Source organism: Vespula pensylvanica, chromosome 1 (genome assembly GCF_014466175.1).
Source record: "Vespula pensylvanica isolate Volc-1 chromosome 1, ASM1446617v1, whole genome shotgun sequence".
NCBI lineage: Eukaryota > Metazoa > Arthropoda > Insecta > Hymenoptera > Vespidae > Vespula > Vespula pensylvanica.
Genome location: NC_057685.1, coordinates 14,087,897 through 14,111,631, shown reverse-complemented (window position 1 = coordinate 14,111,631; position 23,735 = coordinate 14,087,897). Strand labels below are relative to the sequence as shown.

The following is a 23,735-nucleotide window of genomic DNA, read 5'->3' as shown; positions in this document are numbered from 1 at the left end:
TCGATTCTAATTTCCATTCCAACTCGATTAATTCCTATTTTAGTCTTTAAAGAAATTTTAGTTAGTCTGTAACGATGCGCGGCAACTTTGATTGGCTCAAAAGGTCAGTATTGATTTTCGTAACGGATCGTGCGCGTTCACAAGACGACGACCGATAGATAAAAGCCGTACTTGTGATCTTCAATGTATTTTCTGACGAATCGAATTACATCTTCTTCGATTTTTTTGGTAACATTTCTTTTTTGTTTTATTTTATTTTATTTTATTTTACTTTTTCTCATAATTTGCCCATCCATTTTTCTTGAATAACGTATCAAACGTATCGCAAATCTCGTCGAGTTAAAGTCGACATTTTCCAAAAGACCGCAAGATATAAAAGGGGGTTCGTTTTCATGTCGTTAATAATGTATTTCCTTCAGAGTTTTTGACGTCATCTATCATGTTACTACATTTAACAACATACTTGACGTTCTCAATGGCATTCTCAATATTTCGAACTATTTCTAAACGGCTTTATCACTGGCCCCATTCAACTCGTATTATTTACGCTTATCATGGCGAAATATATTTTTCTTCCGGCAAAATTTGCATAATCCAAATGGAATGTATTAAAAATTCGTTTGAAATTATTTTTGTCGTTGTTTATAAAATCTCACATTTTATCGAACAAATTATTATTATCTTCGATTGTTATATTCTGGTCATCCATTTTTTAACGCATTCGATATAATATCGCCAAAGGTTGGTTATTTGAGGTAAATAGTATTATTGATTCTCGACGTACGCGATATGTAATAACTTCGCAAATCGTTCGGATTTATATATAAAGGAAATATTTTTGATGGTTTTGCATATGAAATAGTTTATTTGATCTATCGAACGTACGAAAGAATTTCTTTTATTATAGAAAAAAAATCAATAATTATTTCACGCCATTACGACATTTTTTAATATAACGCTTTACATATACGAAATAATAAACAAGATTTTTATTATTATTTCAGTTAGATAATTTTTTTTCACTATTGTTAATGTTAGAATAAGAAATAATATTTTTCTCAACCGTGATTATAAAGATCTTTGCAGAAAATAAATTGGATAAAAGATTTATATCATTAAAAAAAATATATATATATATATATAAATTCTTAATCAGCGATACATCACCACCATTTATTATCAAGAAATATGACATAAATGAATCAACTCTTTCGCACAATAAGGAAAACTAAAAGTAAAATAAGAATTAGAGCGATCTTGACAGTGATTAAATACTAGTTTTATCTTTCTTTCTCTCTTTATTTTAACATTTATTTACATATAATGAAAAAAAAATTTACCTTTTTATTGTTTTGAAATTAAATAAAATCTATGTCATTGATTATATTAGAAAAAAGTCCTTTATTTAATATTAATATCTCGCTATAGACAAGTCCTATGTCCCGTATGAAAAGAAATTTGTATAACGAAAAAATGTATCTTTCACGTTATGGGCAATATAGATATCAATCGAATATTATCATCAGTCAGAATTCATTTGTCGATAGATAATTTTTATGACATTTGATATGTTAGTAATCGTGTTATCTAATCGGATATAATATTTCGATTAAAGTAGATCGATGCATTAAGGATTCATCGTGATTGCCAATGACAGATTCTTTGAATTTTTATCGCATTTGATTGCAAGATAATTAATAACGTGCCGAATGTATTACTCGATCACATATCAACAAGAAATATTAAACGTTAACCTGTTAACCGGAAAAAATTTTCGATCGTCAAACGTAGATAGAAAACTAAATCAGATTTAATGAAACGTATAATAAAAAATTGGTGTATTTAACGTTTTCTTTTTTTTTTCTTTTTTTAATTGGAATTGAAAAACAAATGATTTATTTTTCCTATCAAAAAGAGAAATGAAACGTCGATGAGAAGTTCAATGAATGATTGAACGTAATATAAATTTCTTTTTCGACTGAAACGAGAAGATAAATAATCCGTGAAAATAAATGGCTCATGGAGTACGGATCACGGATCACGGAGCAGGAGTATGAGCAAAAATTCCAATAAATATATTTTATTAGATTTTCTAAAAAAATTTACGTAGTAAAATATCTAGTTTGGTATTGATGAATACATTATCAATGTAATTTCTACTAAACTGCTCATTCAGAATATCAATCGAACGATCATAAGAGAACCCACGAGGAATATTATTGTTGATTGGACGACATCCATTATGGATATACGCGTTTATAATCGAAATTACAAGCTATCACAGAGATTGTGTAGCAATATGACAATATGAGAATGAGAGGAATTCAATGGTATCAAATTTATCCACTTGTTTATTTTATACGAAAAAAAAAAAAAAATCAAAGCCTATTAAATGTACAAAAATCGATGGAACATCGATAGATACTTTCGTAATACCTTCGTATTAACATTTATATTTGTCAAATGTATACTCAAAACTTTTGTATTTTCTTAGTTTTATTTATTGATCCTCATTGATAACAAGTTTGATCATAGGAAGACTAGTGTGATGCTCCTTCAATTTATCCCCCTATTGGTTACACTGTAATTAATTCTACAGAACACGTAGAGGCTTCTCGAGTAGTTCTACTTATTGCTATATATAGTTCTATAATGGTTAGATTGGAAGTGGCTAATAATGTAAACATTATATAGCAAACATTTAACGCGATGAAGCTCCTCGCGAAATTTCAATAAATAACAGAATAGAACTTAGTTGTTTAATCGGTCAAAGAAGCATTATAAGAGGTAACAGAAATTACAATAAAATTATTAATTACTATGTAAAGTAATAAATCGATACGAGTGAGTGAGTGAGAGAGAGAGAGAGAGAGAGAGAGAGAGAGAGAGAGAGAGAGAGAGAGAGAGAGAGAGAGAGAGAGAGAGAGAGAGAGAGAGAGAGAGAATACAAATAATAGAACAATAAACAACTACCTATTGAAAAACTATATATAGTCAGCCATTTCAAAGCAAAGGATATCGAAAGTTTCGTCTGACGAAATAGGGAACGTTTTTGGAACGATAATGAAGAAAGTAAAGAGGGGATAGTATTCACAGTCAGATGCAGTAAACAAAGCAACAAAGGATCTTAGAGAGTCTTCATAGACAATTGAATCGTCTGATAACTATAGAACGATGTCTGCAACGACTAATAAATGTGCCACCTGTTTCACGCATTAGAGTAGATTCATACATAGTATTACATCAATGTTATATATCCGCATCTATGAAACGGATGTATTTAGCGATACACTAAGGATATATTACCCGTGTGTATGTATGTGTGTGTCCGTGTTAAGATCCATTATATTTCATATATTCAAGATAATCAAGTATCTGATTCACGACATAACACTTTCAACGAATATAGGATTCAAGTAACTAACGTATCAATTTCAATGTGCCACATGATTCCCTATTTTCCATCTTCATTAGACATAATCCGTACGTACCCCATATCATTGCATAATCCAGAACGTACGTATACATTACTTTAATTCTATCATAATTTTCTTCATTCCTCGATCGATTTATAATATCGTAGATATCTTTTGCAATATTTCGAATCTGCAGTGTAATCAATGGATCATCTGCGGAAATGGCTCGCTAGTTATTGACGAATAAATGTTGATGCGGTTAGATGAATTGCAATATCGGAAAAATTCGTTGTTCGCATAGTTCCATGAGTGTTGCGCGAATGGAGATTGATAGAAAGAGATATTCAAGAGGAGAATGATGAGAGAAAGAGAGAGAGAGAGAGAGAGACAGAGAAAGAGACAGACAGAAGAGACGAGAAGGGTTAGTTTTGTTGGAAGGGTTTCAAGAGAAAGGGAGAGGATTCTAAAGGTTTAATTTGGTAGCAGCAATGAAAGGAACGTTATTCAGTGCAAACCGTGCGATATGATAAGTGTACCACCCATCGGATTATGAAAGCGATATAGAGTCTTGATCCACTGCCCTCGAATCTAGTTTCTAAACGTAGCACGAAGCAATCGTATATTATACGTGATCTTCGATCGTTCCTCGTTGCTCGATACTCGAACGTTACGATGAGTCTAGCGATTTTCAGCGAATACGACGTAGGAATCTATGGGAAGCTGAAGTATTCAACTGGAACTTCCAAGTCGTCCTAGATATTGACTTTTACCTCGATACTTTCGTATATCTTTTTCTTTTTTTTTTTCTCTTTCGTTTTTATATTGAAAAATAAAACAAGAGGATAAGAAATAAAAAATTCTGATGGAATATATTTTCTATGCAGAAAAAAATATTGATTTTGAAGTTTTCAAAATATAGGATATATACATATGCACGTTAATTATGAGATGTAAAAATATCGGCTTATTCGGACAAAGAAGATCATTATAAATATATCCATAGAAGATAGTAACCATTTCTCCATCTTGTAGTTTTCGTAATTATAGATTTTGAATGTGATTGATTCAAGTGATATTAAGAGTTAAAATCTATCCAATTTTCCGATAGGTTCGATGTTTAATTAAATATTTTAGATGAAACTTCAAGAAGACGATAACCCAATAACGATAACTCCGTTAATTGGTTAAGTGTCGTTATGATTCTTATAAATTGGATCCTTTTCAAGTATTTCTTACCATTCCTAGAATTCGAACATCCTGTATATCTAATTCTGTAAATCTAAAAATAAGACGGACATAAATTTATATAATTTCTTATGTAAATATTCTTTGTCATATTTCTAGTTTATTTTTTTTTCGTATCGATCTTAGAATAGAAAAAACCAAAAAAATCAAAGATTACCATTATTCACTTCGATTCTATATCTACCATCGACTCTAAATCATTTTACGAAAGCGCTTCTATAGTAACCACGAATTTTCTATATCGGATAGAGGACGTATGTACACATACAACACATATTTATATCGAGAAATCCCTTATATATATATATATATATAAAAAAAAAAAAAAAACATGAAGATCTTCAAGTATAGATCAAAGTTTAGGTGGATCTTTCTTGTTATACCCGATTTCGTACGCAAAAGGCTGTCAGAATTACCTTAGTTTTCCATTAAAACTTTCGTCGAGTTAGTACAGATGTTATTTGCGATCTTCACGAGTACCCAACGTCTTCCAGCAGTTCAAGTTATATCGAAACAATTTTCTTCACTGCAGGCAAATCAGACGGGCTTAAGATCATTCTCTTCTTACTTTCTGTCTCTCTTTCTCTTTTTCTCTCTTTCTCTTTCTCAATCTCTCAGAATCCTCAATAGTATAGTCGTAAACATTTTCACGCTCAGTCCTTCGGCGTTGAAAAAGAAAATGTCGTATCATTCTTCGTATCCAATGAAACGGGTACTATCTTTTTTTGTCTCTTTTTCTTTTTTATATCCCATGAAAGCTCTCGTAGTCTTTCCTAGATAAACTCAAGTTTTTTTAGATTCGATCGACTGAAATTTCATCGATCCTTAGAAGCAAAGAGTATCGAATGAAAAGGTAAAAGATATCGTGAGAAATAAATGGGTCGTTCGATGAGTACAGAGTACAGAAAATTCTTGACCCAGGTGGTAGTCTTCTTGCTAGTACTCTTCATCCTAATGCTCATCTTTGCCTATCTGTACATAATTTTATCTGCACGATCATCAGGGACCTTCAATTTTCTTGCTGCGCTAGATTTTACTTGAATTGGCTGACGGCTTTCGTTGCACTATTTTTTTTTTTTCTCTTTAGATACACAAAGAGAGGTCGATCTTTCTTTATTTATTCCTTTTCGTCGTCTTTGTAGATTCTCTGCATATTTTTCTAATTTTTTCAAACAAATTGTCTTTCTTTCTTTTTCTTTGATAAAATTCTTTTCCCAAACAGGTATCCAACGTCTTCTTTTTATTATTATTATTATTATTATTATTATTATTATTATTATTATTATTATTATTATGATTATTATTATTATCATTATTATTATTAATTATTTTACTCCTATTATATAATTGCCTTTAATTAACTGCATCTCTATAAATAGTTCAACAAGGAGACGAACATCACACAGCTTTTACGAATAGTAATTTCAATACATAAAGAATAAATATGGTAGAGCATATGAAATATTATATATTAATTAATGATCATCGTATGTTTCGTTAGTTCAATAATTACCAATTATATATATATATATATATATATATATATATATATATATATTACATGTAATATGTTAATAGAAAATTAATTTGCAAAAGGAAAATATTAGACAACGTCTTTTCGTTTCGATTTATTTCATATTTAATATAATTTATATTTTAATTACTTTGTCCTTTAATAATTGTATAATGTTTTTTTTTTCTTTTTCTTCGTTTTGAAAAATTAACGATAAAACAAATTCTTTTCTTTTAATCGTTTAGCTTAATCCATGAATACGAAAAATTATATACGATTCGTTTAACAAATTTACAAAAGATTTGATCTATACGTTGCGATTTACAATATGGAAAACAGAAACGTAAAGCTCAAAAGTTTAAGAAGCTTACTCGATATGCTACGTTTGCACGGATAAATTGTGGAAGAGTATTGAAACTTTAATCCAAAATTAAATGAAAGCTTCGTATTTAACTATTCAAGGGATTTATCGTTGAAATTCTATTTGCTAACTATCAAAAATAAAAAAAATTAAAATTATATTTCTACTTGAGAAGATGATTTAACATTAACGTCTATTTGATTGCAATTTATCCTGTCAAATTCTTTCGAAGAATATTATGATAAAGAATAAACTAATAATAAAAATGTCGTACTTCATATAAATACGTACTAGGTATGGTACTAGGTAATATAAACATAAGCGGAAGAGATGTAGACGACACATTTAAAATGAAATAGAATGACGGAAGACGAAAACGACATTTCCATTTTCTCAGATATTTCGTCTTATCACTTTGAATATGTTTCTCTAAGATATTGGATGGGAAGCTTCTTTTCAGTCGTATCATGACAGTAATGTTCACCGAATATATACCGCAATATTTTATATCATTTTCATGAATTTTTCAAATGGACGATACTTGTTAGTGTGAACGAACAAAAGTGTTCGCTAACATTCATCCTTGCTCTTTCGAACATAAATCTTATTTCCTTTGATATAAACGAATAGGTAAGATTCACAGAAAATTTCTTCAATTTTACGATGATACGCGATATCGTAATCGTATCTTTTTTTTTCTTTTTTCTTTTTTCTATGCATTGTATCGAATTTATTATTTATAGCTATGTAAATGATAAAATATAAATTGTGGAACAAATTGATAGACACATTTGTATTTCGAAGGTATTTTGGTTATTATGAAATACATCAGTCTAATGCTATTGCGGTTTCCAGGGAGCTTCACTCTCAGGAATATGCGAACTTTCACTCAAGAACAAGGCTTTGCTTCGAACTACGTAGCGAGAATACAGATAATTGGATGAAATCACGATTCGATGAACCATCTAACGACTCTAAATTAATTGCTTACGAGTAACGTAAGAACTTTACACAATCTAATTCAACAAGATAAAAAATATAAAATATATTATCATATCACGAAGTTAGATCTTCTTATCGATTAACATAATATAGAACTTTAAACTTTAAACTTCTTATATATATATATATATATATATATATATATATATATAACTTTTATCAATTTTAAATATTTCTATAATGATCTAAGAACAAGTTGAAATTTCAAAATCTTTACACATTTTTATCGATCGAATATTAAAACCGATCGATCCGTTCGAATCGTACGACGACTTTATTGAGAGATAATATTCTTCAAATTTTAATTACGACGTTTTATTCGTATCCTCGGTTATTTTTTTAAATATATATATATATATATTTACATGATAGAACGTGCAAAGAAATTTGTGTTTATGACCGTCGACAGTTCTATCGACTTATCGTCGTACGATGTAAAAATAAACGGCATCGGAAACAAAGTCGATTCTTATGGCGCCAATATCGAATTAATATTCTAGAGATTGTTCGAGGTCGACGAACCCTGCGGCAAAATGCAAGGGCATATTATAGCGAACTATCACATGTCAGTTATGGCAAAGGGGATAGCCTCCTCTATTCCCTTCGTGCATCAGCAGTTCGTGGCACGAAACGTACCGTTCGGAAATCATGGCTCCTGGAAAAAGCTTTTCGATAAGTGAACCTATCTGACAAAACTTCCGATAGCTTTTTACCGTTTCATTCATATCAATCTATACTCAATGGAATTGCTAGGAAATATATATGAAAAAAAAAAAAAAAAAAAAAAAAAAACATATATATATATATATACACACATAAGGTCTATCGTTTATCTCTAAAAATTGAAATATCTCGTGAGGGACTGATCCTACTAAAAAAAGTTCTGTTACCAATTTGTATGATATGAAGGGGCACATCATATGAAAGCAATTTCTTTTTTTGCAGAACGAATGCTAAAGAAAATTTCAAAGTCAAATTTAACGACCTGCCATATGAGGTCCTTTATTATTACAAAACGTTATAAATTTTATTATAAATTTGTTGGCTCCTAAAGATTCTAATCTTGCATCTTTGCTTGTTGACTGTGTTGTTTCGACAAAACCAAACTTTTTATCTCTTAAGACCGATCTTTTCCTTTTTTATCTACGTTTATGACTCTCAAATTACCGATATAAGTAAATGAAATTTATTTCGTAAAAAGTTTGACCTCTGTTTGAAACACGGCGATAAGGATTATATTTCTTAAGAATTCACAAGTTTATAATATAATTTATAGTATTTTGGTATAATAAGTGAGCTCATATAGCACGTTACTAAATTAACATTTAAAAGACAAAAAGTATACTTTCTAATAAGAGTACAAAGTCTTATGAACTTTCTTATCTCTCCTGTTATCAAAAAGTTATGAAAGATAATAGATGAATATATTCGACATAATTAACATATAATTTTTTCACGACTATTATTAACACATTAAACGGAGACACGTATTCTTATTAATTCTGAATCATCATAAGACTTCATAAACATCGTAGGAAATAATTACAACGAGGAATCTTTGTTGTAAGATAAGGTACCCTTTATTGGAAGAAATTCGAATAAAATCGTTGATATCGAAATTAAATTTCCATAGCCCTAAGCGAAAACCAGGACTTAAAATATGCGTCATTAGCTCTGAGAAAAGGAGATAAAATCTCTTGGGGTTTCACCATGGAGGGGAATTTTTGCGATCTATTGCGCATATATACATATAATCTTTCGAATTATACAGCACGTAGGATACTTTTGACGGATATCTCAATTAACTTCAATATCGTGTTTTCTGAAAAAACAAAGCAATTTGGAATTAAATATATTGAAATTTAAAATTGGATGTCTGCGATAAAATCTTAAACAAAATATTTTAGAATAACTCTTTATAATAGGATATATATGAAAAATCTTTAATGGACACGCATTGATCGTTTTTCTTTTTCTTTTTCTTCTTCTTTTTTTTGTTTGTTTATTTTATTTTATTTTTTTTTTTATTATCTAGGAATGTCCACTGAGCGAACATTTTTTTGTTTAGCTCTTTCTTTTCTCGGAGTAAATTTTCAGCCATATTTCTCCTTTCTCATGAGACTTTCTTTCGAGTCATAGAAAATAAGGTCAAAGAGGTATAAAGATGAATCTCAAATCAGACTTAATGCAAGTCTCTAATATCTTGAATCCCCTTATAGAACATTTAAGAAGGTTACAATGTATTTAGTCTTCGAGTTAATTACCTTCAACATCTAGTGACGTATAACAAACTACGATATAATAGAAATTTCGTGAAGTTTTCAATGCAAATTTCGTCTTCTCTCCGTCAATTCCTTCTAATTTAATTAACTTAAGACAAGAATTAACTTCGTAATCAGCACGTGAATTTAGAAAGACGACGGAAAAAGATAATGCTGCTCAAGATTTTCTTAATCTCTTGCATTCACAATGTCAACCGTTTACAGCTCTGAGCTAACGAGAAAACGATGCGTCGTATCTCATAGAGATATCCCAACGAGTATTTCAATTGCTTTTCCAGAATACTTGGTCAGCACATACATGCAAATGTTTGAACAGTCGTCAACCATCCCTTACCCCAGTTGGCAAAACGCCAAACACACCCGGAGGAAGAAAGTGAACGCTTAAAATAACCACAAGCACTTCATTTATGAAGAAACTGTTATTACTCTCACACTCGTCAAGTTCATGTACCCGTTAATGTGCGAAAGATCGTTTTACATTGAGATTACATCTTTTTTTTATTTTATATTTATTTATTTACTTATTTATTTATTTATTTATTTTTTTTTTGAAAAATCACAAAGAAGAAAATTCAACCGAACAGAATACGTTTATTGTATTAGGATATATATAATATTTCTTTTCTTTCTTTCTTTTTTATTTTTTTAAGACAAATTCAATCCAAATTTGAATAATATTTAGAACTGAATAGTAGCATGGTTAATCTATGGCATTGTCAAATCAAAAGAATTAAATTAACTGTTAAATCTCGAGGTGAAGCTTATCGCACGAAAGTAACAATTACGAGAATCATTGATCCGAGAATTGAAAGTTCTGAAAGCGAGAGAAAACAGTTCTCTCTCGTTTTGTTTTCATTTAGGAAGAGTAAGAAGTTTGAGCTTTAACATTCGCCTTCGTATGTCCCAATCTGAAAATAAACTGGATCGTTTAATTGACTCTGGTGTTTCAATTAACGAACGTAGACATGATATAACGATTCACGCTTATGGAAAATAGTTTCTCTCCTGTTCTATCTCATAATCCTGCATACCCATACATATATATATATATATATATATATATATATATACTTTTAGACAAATTGATATTAATACGTGGAAATAACGATCATAGAGATAGGAGGATCAAATGATACGAGATAAAAAAGAAAGAAAAAGAGAGAGTGAAAGAGAGATAGAGATGAATCATTAAATCACAAAGTAGAGAAGTAAAGATACATTTTTAAATTAGATTTATTTTATTGTATATATATATCTCCTACAAGATAATTCGTTAGGAGTAAGTGACTCAGAATAAAAGAGGACGGTGAATTGTATGGAAGGAGCACGTGCAAGAGAGAGGACTCTATGGAATCGTTTCGAACCGACGGTACGGTACGATTTATTACAGTTGCTCTAATAAAAACGAGACTAGAAAAGAAAGAAGAAGAAAAAGAAGAAGAAGTAAGGTTTGATATCGTTGAGCTTGAGAGTCAGAGACAGAGACAGAGACAGAGACAGAGAGTAAGCCGTAAACGTAGGTATTTTCTCGAGAGTAATGAAATATACGTTGGTAAAAGACGAAGAAAATCAACGAAAGTGAACAAAAGAAACAGAGAGAGAGAGAGAGAGAGAGAGAGAGAGAGAGAGAGAGAGACGAAGAAACATACAGAAAGAGCTTTTGGTATTACAGCGGTCGAGCGTATCCACACGTGTAATAACGCGAGACTTTACATGCCTGCTCCTTCAATGTTCGTGGAGTCTGAAACAAGCAAGCAAACAAGTAACCAACTAACCAACCTACTTGCTTGAATAAAGACAAAGCAAGGACTCGCTTCGATAAACGCAGCGAAAGTACATAGAAACATCATTGGAGTTTAACGTTTAAGCAAAGTCATAGAACTTCTCGAGACTGACTTGGAGGAAGGAGGATTCCGCAGGTTTAATTGCAAAGTTCTTTTTAACTCATTTCTTTGAAGCTACGACAGCTTATTTTCATAGCGATCGATCATTCCTAGATATGTATATATATATATATATGTGTGTGTGTGTGTGTGTGTGTGTGTGTGTGTATGTATATACATATTTATATCTCTTGTAATTTTTTGATATATACTTAAATACGCATGACTATATACGTACGTACTTATGTAAGAACGTTTGTGAAATATGTTCCATTTTTTGTATTTTATTTTATTTTATTTTATTTTTTTAAATCGACGAAATATTCACCACTCTTCATCTCTTTCTCCTTTTTTCTTATCTTCCAAAAGAATACCCTACGTTCTGCAAATCTTATAAAATGTACTTCGAATAGTTCGTAAGATATTCGCTAACAATAAGGGAAACTCGAATTTACATTATCAAATAAGAGCGTCAATCATCCATTTCTTTTCTTTTCTCTTTCGCTATCTCTCTTTTTTCTTCTCTCGCTTTTTCATTTCTTTCTCTTTTTTCCTTTTTTCCCATCTTTATCCCATTATTTTCTTTATCTTCACAAATGTTATACTCAGGCGTGTTTTATTATTTATATGAAATATAAATAAAAATAGAAATATTAACTTACTTATTTATTTACCCGTAGCGACATATTTTCCATTCTCTCTGTTTCATTTTAAACAGCCTGTCGTAAAAAGATTCAAAGTCAATGACGCGATTTTATAAAATCGACTTTATACTGTTGAATATGCAACATGAATTTTTGGTGTCGAAACTGTCTAAGAGAAAATATAACAGGCGAAGCAATTCGTATTACGTAAACATTGGATCGACACGTAACATCTGTCGATTAAGTTTCAACGAAATGCTTCTCTAACAGTGGCGTAATATTTAAAAGACGATTAGATTGACGGAGAGACTTGAGGAGGATGTATTAATCCAGTCTAATCCTTTCTGATGGACGTCGTTAGAAATAAAATACAGATAGGAATTTTAACAGGTTGAATCCTCTTAGTGAATTTAAAATACTAATCAAAATATTGATAATGATCAAAATGTTCTTTCCTTTATTTCTTCTTCTACTTCTTTTTTTTTTTAATTTCTTTTTTAAAAAGTTATTCTTATTACAAATGGAACTTCTCGAACAAAAAAAAAAAAAAAAAAAAAAAAAAAAAAAAAAAATAATTCGAAAGATCGTTTTAACGACGTATTACTTAATGCATCTCGATTAAAATCGAACGCTTAACTTCATAAAAAAAGATCTTTCGGTTTACATCTATTTTTTATTTAATACTTTATTACGATTTAATACTTCGAAAAGTACGACGATTGTAATTTTATTATCGTCATAGAAGAAGAAGGAAAAATACGATTGTAATACTTGTCATGGACACAACTTCTCCGTAATTTGATTAACACGACGACGCCGACGTCGACGCCGCCGCCGCCGCCGCCGACGACGACGATAACTGCAAAGACGACGATAAGGACAAAAACGATGACAACGATGATCATCTAGAACTGCCTCCTCGTAATTAGATTCTTCTTGGTTCGTAGAATCGGTATCGCTATAACTTGCTATCAATAAGAGTTATAGGAAATGAATTTATTTTCTTGGAAGTTTCTGAAGGAGAGAGAATAAAAAAGGGACACGAATAAAGTGCTCGAATACGTGAGAATCAATTTTTCAAAGGATATATCGGACGATTCTTTAAACTAATTGAATGATTCAGCATGAAAATGGTGGTGCAAGCTGCTTCGAATGTAATCGATTTCGAGCTTGCGTCGCAATTCGATCGCCGTGTGATTTTCAGGAAGGAGCGTTTAATTCAAATTCGTATCGACCGAACGTTACCCCAAAGCTGACGTTACACACATTTGACGTTGAACTAAACGAATTTAGCTATTCGCAAGATCCGATGTCTCTTTTATATATATATATATATATATATATATATATATATATATATATACGACGTAACTATCCACATAAATATAAAACGATTAAAGGATATTCCATAAAAATAAAATATTTTACAAATCTTGTAAAAACTTGAGTAGACGCTTACGTTTCATTCTTGATATCATTTATTATCTTTTCAGATAACGCTATAAAGACGAATGACATACGCATCGTTAAAATATATTGTTACGGTAATATTAGATATTAACAAACGAAAATTATGATTCGGTAGTAGTCGATATATTTACTTTGATCTGGCTTATAATTTCAGTATAGTTACGATATACCTATAGATACATGTATGTACATAGATACGTTCGTGCGTAGGTGTAACAATCGTTAAGCTCTGGTCATCGCTTATATAGTATGTACATATATAAACCCTTTCAATTACGACTGACGTTCGGTTTAATGTTGACTGGTTTTCCTTCTAACAACATACAAATTTTCTGATCGCACCAACGATTGTTAAAATAATTCCGTCGTAAAAGATTTTTATTGGGGAACGATAATATTATTAAATAAATTTAGTAACACGTATACAGAGATGTACACAGTAGAGAAACGTATATCGCAGCTGGTACGATCTACGCATGATTTAATCGAAGAACACTAGTCCCGCGAGTGTACAGCTGCCTCCATCATTAATGCCATTCTGTACCTCTACTAATACTCAGACTCTATGTCATAGAAGTATTCAATAGATACGCTACTGTGTCCTACGATAATTAATACACGTTCACTTGATATTAACATTATTGATTAAACAGTTTTCCTAGTATTTAGAAAATTTATATTATTTCAAAGAATTTTTCATATTTTCATATCTTCAAGCTCATAAATCATTCACGATACTGATTGTTGATATAATTTCAAGATAAGACTATTGCTTTTCGTATTTATCGACCTGACGGATGAAATAATTATGAATTATTACACGCTCGTGTACACGCGAAATCATCTTTTTTTTTTTTTTCTTCTACGTTTACTAGAATTAAAACGAATGAACTCGACGTACGTACGTATGTACGATCAGCGATGCGAATATTTTTCAAGAAATACACAAAAGACAATCCAATTCGAATAATAACACGTCGAGTAGGGAAGATTTTATTTTCAGACAGGATACACCGGAGACGGAACATTTTTCAAATATTTTCGTCTTTAATTAAAGCTTGTAAAAACTCACGTTGCTTTATATACGTATATCTTTGTACGTTACTTATGGATCGTGAAATACGTACTTATTCTATATTGTGTTTCATGCGAACAAAAGGAGATTAGATTTCATTGTTTTACGTGAAATCTGAAATATTACTACATAGGATAATCCAATAACTGTTACCGTCTCAATTATCTCCATTATTTTTGCTTTTATGCATTTGTATTATTTTTGTCGCAAGTGCATATATATTTTTATTATCGCACTAAAAAAATATATATATAATCTTGAATATATAGGCTATCTTCAACTATTCATCTTTCTCCTCGAATATTTTTTTCTAATTTTAATAAAGGAAAAAAGAAAAACTACGACTCGTTACAGTTGCGTGAATTACCAGACATTTTTATTTTTTATTTTTCAAGATATCTGGCGAACTAATTACTTTTTAATATTTTGTCCTAATAACTTTTTAATCGCGATAGCGCGGCGAATCATTTAAGTCAGAAAAAAAAAGGACAAACATCATATTTTTAAAAGTATTTTCAAAACATCGATGATTTCGAAATTTTGTAAAAAAAATGATCTAAAAAAAAAAAAAAAGAAAATTCTTTTTACGATCAGATGTTATAGTGTAGCTCTATTTCGTTCTAAGCATTTTTTTTTTTTTCCATAAAATTAAAAATAACAAGATCTTTGAAGTGATAATAGTAGCTGGAGGAACCTATATAGCTTTTAATAAAAAATCATATCACGACGTTAAACAAAGTTAGATATGTATATTATCGACAAATTCCTCAACTTCGAAGAGATCTCAAATTCAATGTGAGCAATGGAAAAAGCTAATATTATTTCCAAGTTCGCAACGTGCATCAAATCGTATTTCATCGTCGGTAGACAGTTATCGGACATCTGTGATTCGTATCATCGTCGCACGTGTGAGTCCGACCTAAAGCTATTGAAACTAGCAAGAGACGACGAGGAATCAATTTCGTACGTAAAACGATAACAATACTAGTTAGTAGTACCACTTGTGTCAAACGTTTATCGTGAAATTTTGCGAAGCCTATGGACGATACTTGACATCTGAATTTTTCGTTGAAAATTTACAAAGCTTTTACAAAAACCTGACAAACGAAACATGTATTCTACGAGATAAAAGAGATGCTTATAGATGATTAATCGAAAAAAGAGAAAGAGAAACGACAAAGAGGAAAAACATTAAAACGTTCGATCTTTTGATCAATCTTTCTTTCGGTCGGACAAAATAGATACTTCAAAGTAAATACTTGAAACTTCTCTCTCGCGCGATCGAAATTTGATTGCTCATAAGGATTAAGGTCTGTTCGAGTTTCGATAACATGAAAATGAGCGTTGCCTTTCGTTTATAAACTTACAATTATCGAATATGTCGTCGAGAAATTAGGACGAAGAAGTTAAGAAAAATATTTGGAAATGTGGAACGAACTTATTAAAGATATCGTTGCTGCTCGGTAACTCGAAGGAAATAGTGGATGAAAAGTAAGATGAAATATTTCATAAACTTATTAAGTATCACTCTTATTTAAGAGTTTCGGATTTTAATTGGAATATCATATTACGTATGCGTTCCTTCGGGATTATAATGGATATATCTACTTAAATCATCTATGTTATTACGTTTATCTTGAAAGATATTCATATATACATTGAAAAATGTAAATTGCACGATGATAAGAACATATCTTCAATAGAGAAAAATCAATCATGAATATGAATCACATTTTTATAAAAACAAAATGAATACGCTAATATATTCTATATTAGTATTTAATACTATTGGTATACATTTAATAATATTACAAATCAATTTTCTACTCTTTTATCTGCGATTCTAATAGCAAATATATGAAAAATTAAAAACTGCAAATTTTGTTTCAATATAATATGTCATTATTTTCAAAGAAAGAAGTCAAATGGGACAAGTTACGCATATATATGTTATCACATTTGAATTTTCATATCGAAAAACTAACAGCTGATCTTACGTTGCACTTGAGATATCATAACTGCTTCTCTACAAAATTAATAATTTTGAATTTTATTCTTTTACACGCTCACCAGAGATACATGCATGCATTTTTACGGTACAGTCCTTTATATGATTTTTTTTATAAGAACATTTATTTTCATCGTTCTTTGTTTGGTCGAATCATTGTAAAAATATTGAATACCGTGGCTCCACATCACCTATTTTTATATAAAATTCGATTCTCCGAGATGAAATATTTTTAAACATGCTCCTTTTTAACATGCAGATGTATATATGCATTATTATAGTATTCTTATGGACGAGTGCACATATTCGATAAAAATGCATTTAGATACATGTGTAATAGATACACGTGTACATATCTATATTCGAAATACTATTATATTAATTTTTCACGGCAAAATGGATTAAATTTCTTTTTATTCCTAACTCGTTCTATCATTTCGAATATAATATCGTAAAGTAACGATCGATGTAAATTCCATAGAAATTATATTCGCACGCATTTCGTTCAAATAATCTTTTTGTTATCTAGTTTCTTAGTTATACAAGATTTAAAAAAAAAAAAAGAAAGGAATATTTTATGTTCGTATTGTAAAATCTAACGAAGATTTAAATCGAAACAAACAAATACGTTTAAATCGTTGGACTTCATTACACTTATTTCATTTGCATGTGCTTTCAGAGATCTATCAACAAATTAATAAATAAATCTTTGATGTCAAATCGAATGTCCGATTAAATTGCCCTTATAATTTCATTCCGGGATAATCGGAACATAATTATTCCCGTTAATGATATATTATTTCCCGATATGCATGAACTTTGATATTTTAAACTGAAAATTGATTCTAATACCAGGATCAAATTCATTCGTAGTTTTGTGAAGTTTTTATACAAGTTAAAGCTAATCACAAAAAATTACGTGTCATATAAAAATTAGTTCTGTCAAAAAAAAAACTCGACGTATCATCGTCAAAATATTGACGTGTACGTCATTCCTTGAGAAAAAAAAAATATATATATATATATATATGTAGCCAATCTATAATTTATATCGTAAGCAAAAATATATTTTTGCTTTGGTAGAAGAAAGATGATAAAGTAACATGCAATAACGATTTAATCAATTTCATAGAACTTACGGGTTCCATCGAAGCGTGTTGCGATTGTATCGAGGAAAGTATTTTGTGGGGCGAGGAGGCCCTTCCTAACCGGCATTGGGGCCGCCCCGCCGCGTGATCTGCGGCACGGATCTGTAAATTCATCAAAAAGACACAAAAAATGCATTTATTATCCTTGCTTCCATTTTGACGACAATATATATATATATATATTATATATGTATGTATATATATAATATATGTATGTATAACAAAGTGTAAAAGTTTGAAATTTAATCGATAAGTAACGTCAAAATTAATAATAAATAATATACAATTATATCTACAAATAAAATAAATATATAATGATATAATATAGAATTGACAAAAAAGTTTCTAGGTGATTCAAAAGTTTTTAAATGGTTTTAAATGTTGATTACTCCTTTTTGAGATTTTCCAGGCTTATAGTTAAATTTGTAATTTTTCAATCAACAAAATTAATTTAAAAAAATATTTGGAAAAGAGTCACCTGGATACCTTTGGTCTAACCTGTATTAATTTAGTGATGTACACAAAGTATTATAAAGTGTTAATATATATAGTAGTATGAATGATAAAATAGATATACATATAAATATATTCGCGTACACACATACGCAAACGCATGTGAAAGCGTATCTCGGTCAAAGCAAAAAAAAAAAAAAAAAAAAAAAAAAGAAAATAATCACTTATCGATATCGTCAGTCCTTTTTACATACTGCGTCGCATCTGTCGTTGAACATACATATATAGTAAAGCAGAGCTACGATTATTTATTGAAATCGTTTTATAAACGAGAGTCTTATAGAAGTTAATCGAGGGTAAAGAAAAACACACACACACAAAGAAAACGGAGCACAATGTTTTTTCTTCTTTCATAACTATTCTAATCTTTTATTAAATCGAACGATAGTTCCACTTTAACGATCTTTAGTATATAATATTAGATCAGATTAGTCAAAAGAAATTTGATCAAAGGAAACATCTCTAACGTTATTCGATATAGAAAATTAAAGAACGTAAATTTCAATTAAATAATTGTTAAAAACAAAAAGAAACGAAACAAATGATAAAATTCAATGGAACACGAACGCGATGATTCTCTTTTTCATTCACGAATTCAAATTACGTCTCTATCTCGTAGGATCTGTCAGATGTAAATAAATAAATAAATAAATAAATAAATAAATAAATAAATAGAAGAAAAAAATGTATAAATTATAATTATATTTTTTAAAAATTAATTGTACTTTTTAAATAATTTTTAATATTGTTAGAAACGATCTTAGACTTTTTCGTAGATGGACTTAATGCCGGAATAACTTAAGAGAATATGTAATGTAACTCGAGCATAGTAAGCTCTGGAGATACTTGTATAAATTCAATTAGAACGGTGGTCGTTAGATTTCATAATACGAGGAACGAGCAATAAAAGGAGAGAACAGCCTCGGGATCCCAATTACGCAATTGCATGCCGAATGCTCCTCCATTTTTGCAATTCTCTTTTTCTCTCTATCTTTCTTTCTTTATTTCTCTATTCTTCTCTCTGTCTCTCTCTCTCTCTCTCTCTCTCTCTCTCTCTCTCTCTCTCTCTCTCTCTCTCTCTCTCTCTCTCTCTCTTTGTGCCTATACAATTTTTCACAATTATCCGTTTTATTTGTATGAAGAAAAAAGAAAAAAAAAGAGATCTACTTCGATATACGTACATACCTACATAAATATATCTAAATAAATCACATTAAATAAATCTGATATTTTCAATAAAAATTCTTCTTTTTAATTAAATTCTTTAAATTCTTTAAATGAAAATCAATAAAAACGTATAAATATTTTAGATTCTTTTATTCACAAATATATATATATATATATACACATCCGTATGTAAATACCTGTCTATGAAATATCATCGTATGTTTTATACGATAAGGATTATCAGCGAATTTTAATATTAAGTTTCTAACTCATGATAAATCAGGTCAATCTTTTAGATATTCGACCGTTTAATTTCACGATTCTACGCAAAGCCTTTCTATTTACGGAAACGAAAGATTCGTCGGGGAATCCTGTAAGTCAGCGAATATTGAAAGCTCTCCATTATCGAACAAAGTGCTATTGTTACGCGTATTGTTCATCGATTCCGTTGCTTTTCTGGAATCGTTCCAACTCGTTGCTATTTCCTTGCGCGTAAACGAGAAATCATTCTATAGCTTTTTCTCACCTCCATGAATCGTTATCGTTACGTTTAACACCATAAACAAATAACCATTCAAGCTCGCATAATAATTATGAACCTTTGAATCCTTATAAATAGTTATTCTTATAAGTCTCGCAAAGTTGCCTTTTGTTTGAAGAGACCTTACGCAATCGTTCTAACAATAGGTATTAAATTTATCGATATTTTAGATTTTATTTCTTTTTTAATTATATATATATGTGTATATATATATATATATATATATATATATATATATATATATATAATTTTTTTTTCTTTTTTTCGTAGAGACGCATATTTTCCTCAATCAAGTCACGTTGAATTTCATCGTTTCTTTCATTTAGTTCAATCGCTTCTCCGTAACAACCAACAGAAAATATCGTATTGTATCGGAACACGTGATTTAGATATAATATAAAAAGATCTTGTTTGTCGGATATAGATAGGCATATTCGATATTTCTATTTAATACGATTTATTATCAGATATTAATCAGTCGGAAAAGAATATTTCAAGATTATTGTTTCTTTTTGTTTTTTAATTGTTTTTTTTTTAATGTTTTAATTTTTTTTTTTTTTTTTTAATTAATTCAATCAAAAGTATTCTCTAAATTTGACGAATTAAAAATAAAATGACTTTTCCGTGATCGCAGCAAGGATTAACAAAAAATTGTACGCAGATATAGATATAGATATGATTATATAGAATATTGGTGAATAGATTCATTTATTCCTTTATATCGTCAATAAACATAATATAACTCGTTAGAGTTTACGATAATATTGTACATTATCGAAAATAAATTATAATCCTTTACAATAAGAGAAATGACCATTTGTTCAAAATTTTCCGCGGTGTACGTTTGTATTCTCATAGTTTTTCGAAAAAGATAGACGATAAAAATCTAATTTTCCATTAACGATAGAACTTAAATGGAAAAAAAAAGAAAGAAAGAAAGGAAGAAAGAAAGAAATAATCATCGGACACCGAAATTAAAAGTTCGATAAAAGCTAGCTCTAGCTAGAAGCTATCGGCAAACCTTTCTAAAGTTTAATCAATTCCGAGTTAGTGAGGTTACATCGAATTTTACTCGTGATACGAATAGACAAATAAAATGTAACAATAAAGGAAAATAAGAAAAAGAAAATATCGAGGGAGGGAAAAAAGAAGCAAATGAAAATAAAATTAAAGAAGATACTGACCCAAGTCCACGTAAGGTGGATCTGGAACAAGGTTTATCGTTAATGACAACTCGCCGATTTTATAAATAGACGATGTTCGCAGTCTGGCGACGGACAAAAATATCGTTCTTCGGTCTCTCTCGTGTATATTATTAAAAAAAGCCAAACGACTTTGAAATTCGTCGTAATGGCAGTCGCTGTAAAAAGCATCGAATAAGAGCTTCCGTTTATTCTTTCGGTCGACATACATAGTACATACGTACAATAAGTATATACGTATGTACATATGTACATATGTACATACATGCATGCGTGAATAGATAGATACATACATATAGACATATGTATAAACCATCTTTTTCTCGTCTACTGTCAACACGCACAAAAAGCATCGCGAAAAGATGTTCGGAAAAATATGTAACATTCAAGCTTACACAGCATTGGCAAGTAATGGGATTTACATTCTCGAAAACGAGAGTTTTCTCTTTCTATCCTATAGAAAGTATAATTAACGCGTTCTATTTTGTTTTTCTTTTTTTCTTTCCTCATATTTTTAGTAACCGTAGTAAAATCGGGTTGCTATCTGTTTTTCGTTTGATATTTTTTTTTTCGTCATGTGACGAAATAAACTAGAGAGAGAGAGAGAGAGAGAGAGAGAGAGAGAGAGAGAGAGAGAGAGAGAGAGAAATTGTAAAAAATATTCATCTTTCCACCTTCCTCGTTTTGCTCTTATCTTATTATCTAACACCGTGATCAAATGGAATTACGAGATGACGCTGTGATCTTTTTCTCGTTTACACTTAGATCGTTTAGAAAATTACGAAACAGTTTCGAAAGCAGTTCATTTAATTCGAAACTTCGTCAACGAGATAGTTAAGGTCAAAGGAGAAATAAAGTTAACGAACTGTCGGATTGCATCTAATAGCACCGATGAATAATGAACATCCTCATAAAAAAAATATTCGAATGCATGTCATACCTCGTAAAATTAAAAAAAAAAAAAAAAAAAAAAGAAAGAAAGAAAGAGAAAGAAAAAGAAAATAAAAAAACCTATCACATTTACATAGAATCGATGTAACAAGTGAACGTGTAAAGTGTAACGATGATAATGATAATAATTCATGGGTTGATGCGTTTTTCGTTCGAGACGTTTAACAATTCTCGTAAACTAATTACTAGAGGGTCATTCGTTTAAATTAAAAAAAAAAAAAAAAGAAAAAAAGCAAACGTGACCGTACAACCGAGATGTGTAAATATATATATGTATATATATATATATCTATGTATGTATACATATGTGTATATATATATATATGTATGTGTATATACGTTAAATTCGCACAAAGTATAACAACGTCGGCAAAAGACGTATGTCCGACATATAAGCGAGCTCTTCCACTCGTTAGAACGATCAAAACTGATAACGAAGCTGCACGTATTTTCGTCTCATTCTACTCTCGTTTATTTAACACCGTATTCGTCATGTAGAAATACAAGCAAATTATTCTTCCACGTGATACAAACTATTCGTAGAAAATGGATACATACGTTATCGTAACACGGAATATATACGTAGGTATGGAATAAACTCGAATCTATCGAACCCACCGCATTGATTTGTGGTAGCCACCTGTATCCGAAGAATATTTCATCGTGCAATTAAACGCCATATCTTGTTTCGCGCGTATTACGAACCTCGGTATATAAAATTGGTGGTGGATCCAGTCTAACGAAGAAAAAAAAAAATAACAAACAAGTAACAAAATAAAGACGATTGAGAGAGTATGTGTATCTTTTATCGATCGTTCGAAAGTTTTTTACTTAAGAACTTGATGAAAAACTTTAATCGAGATTTAATTATTTGTACCGGACATCGTATTTCTTTTACGTCTAAATAAGTTTTCACCAAGAAACTTGACTAACTAACGTTCTCGAACAAGAAACTTCTTTTATGACTTTGCTTCCTCAAACAATTTATACGAATGTAATTCGAATATAATTGGTCAAATATTATACAATCTATTTGACTACGTAATCATTATTTTTACAAACAAAAGGAGTTACGTATACGATGATACATTTATCTATTGACAAGAGAGGGAGAGAGAGAGAGACAGAGACAGAGATAGAGACAGAGACAGAGACAGATACAGAGAGAGAGAGAGAGAAAATGAAAGAGAAAATGAAAAGATAAAACCGAACGATTATCGACGTGTATAATTCTCATCGAAAACGAAATCCGTACGTCAATACAATACAAAGGAATGAGCGAACGAGCTAGCTAGTGAACGACTGTCGAATAAT

At 30.2% G+C, this 23,735-nt stretch overlaps 1 protein-coding gene across 10 annotated transcripts in view; it reads right to left on the bottom strand.

Moving 5' to 3' along the window:
- LOC122634691 (potassium voltage-gated channel subfamily H member 8) overlaps positions 1-23,735 on the bottom strand; it is a 77,663-nt gene that overhangs the window by 28,669 nt on the left and 25,259 nt on the right. For all 10 annotated transcript variants that reach the window (XM_043823909.1, XM_043823902.1, XM_043823892.1 and 7 more), the window contains one exon: positions 18,039-18,149. In XM_043823909.1, coding sequence (XP_043679844.1) covers positions 18,039-18,114 — 76 coding nt within the window. In that variant the 5' untranslated portion in view covers positions 18,115-18,149. Of the gene's footprint in view, positions 1-18,038; positions 18,150-23,735 lie in introns of those variants that run through there.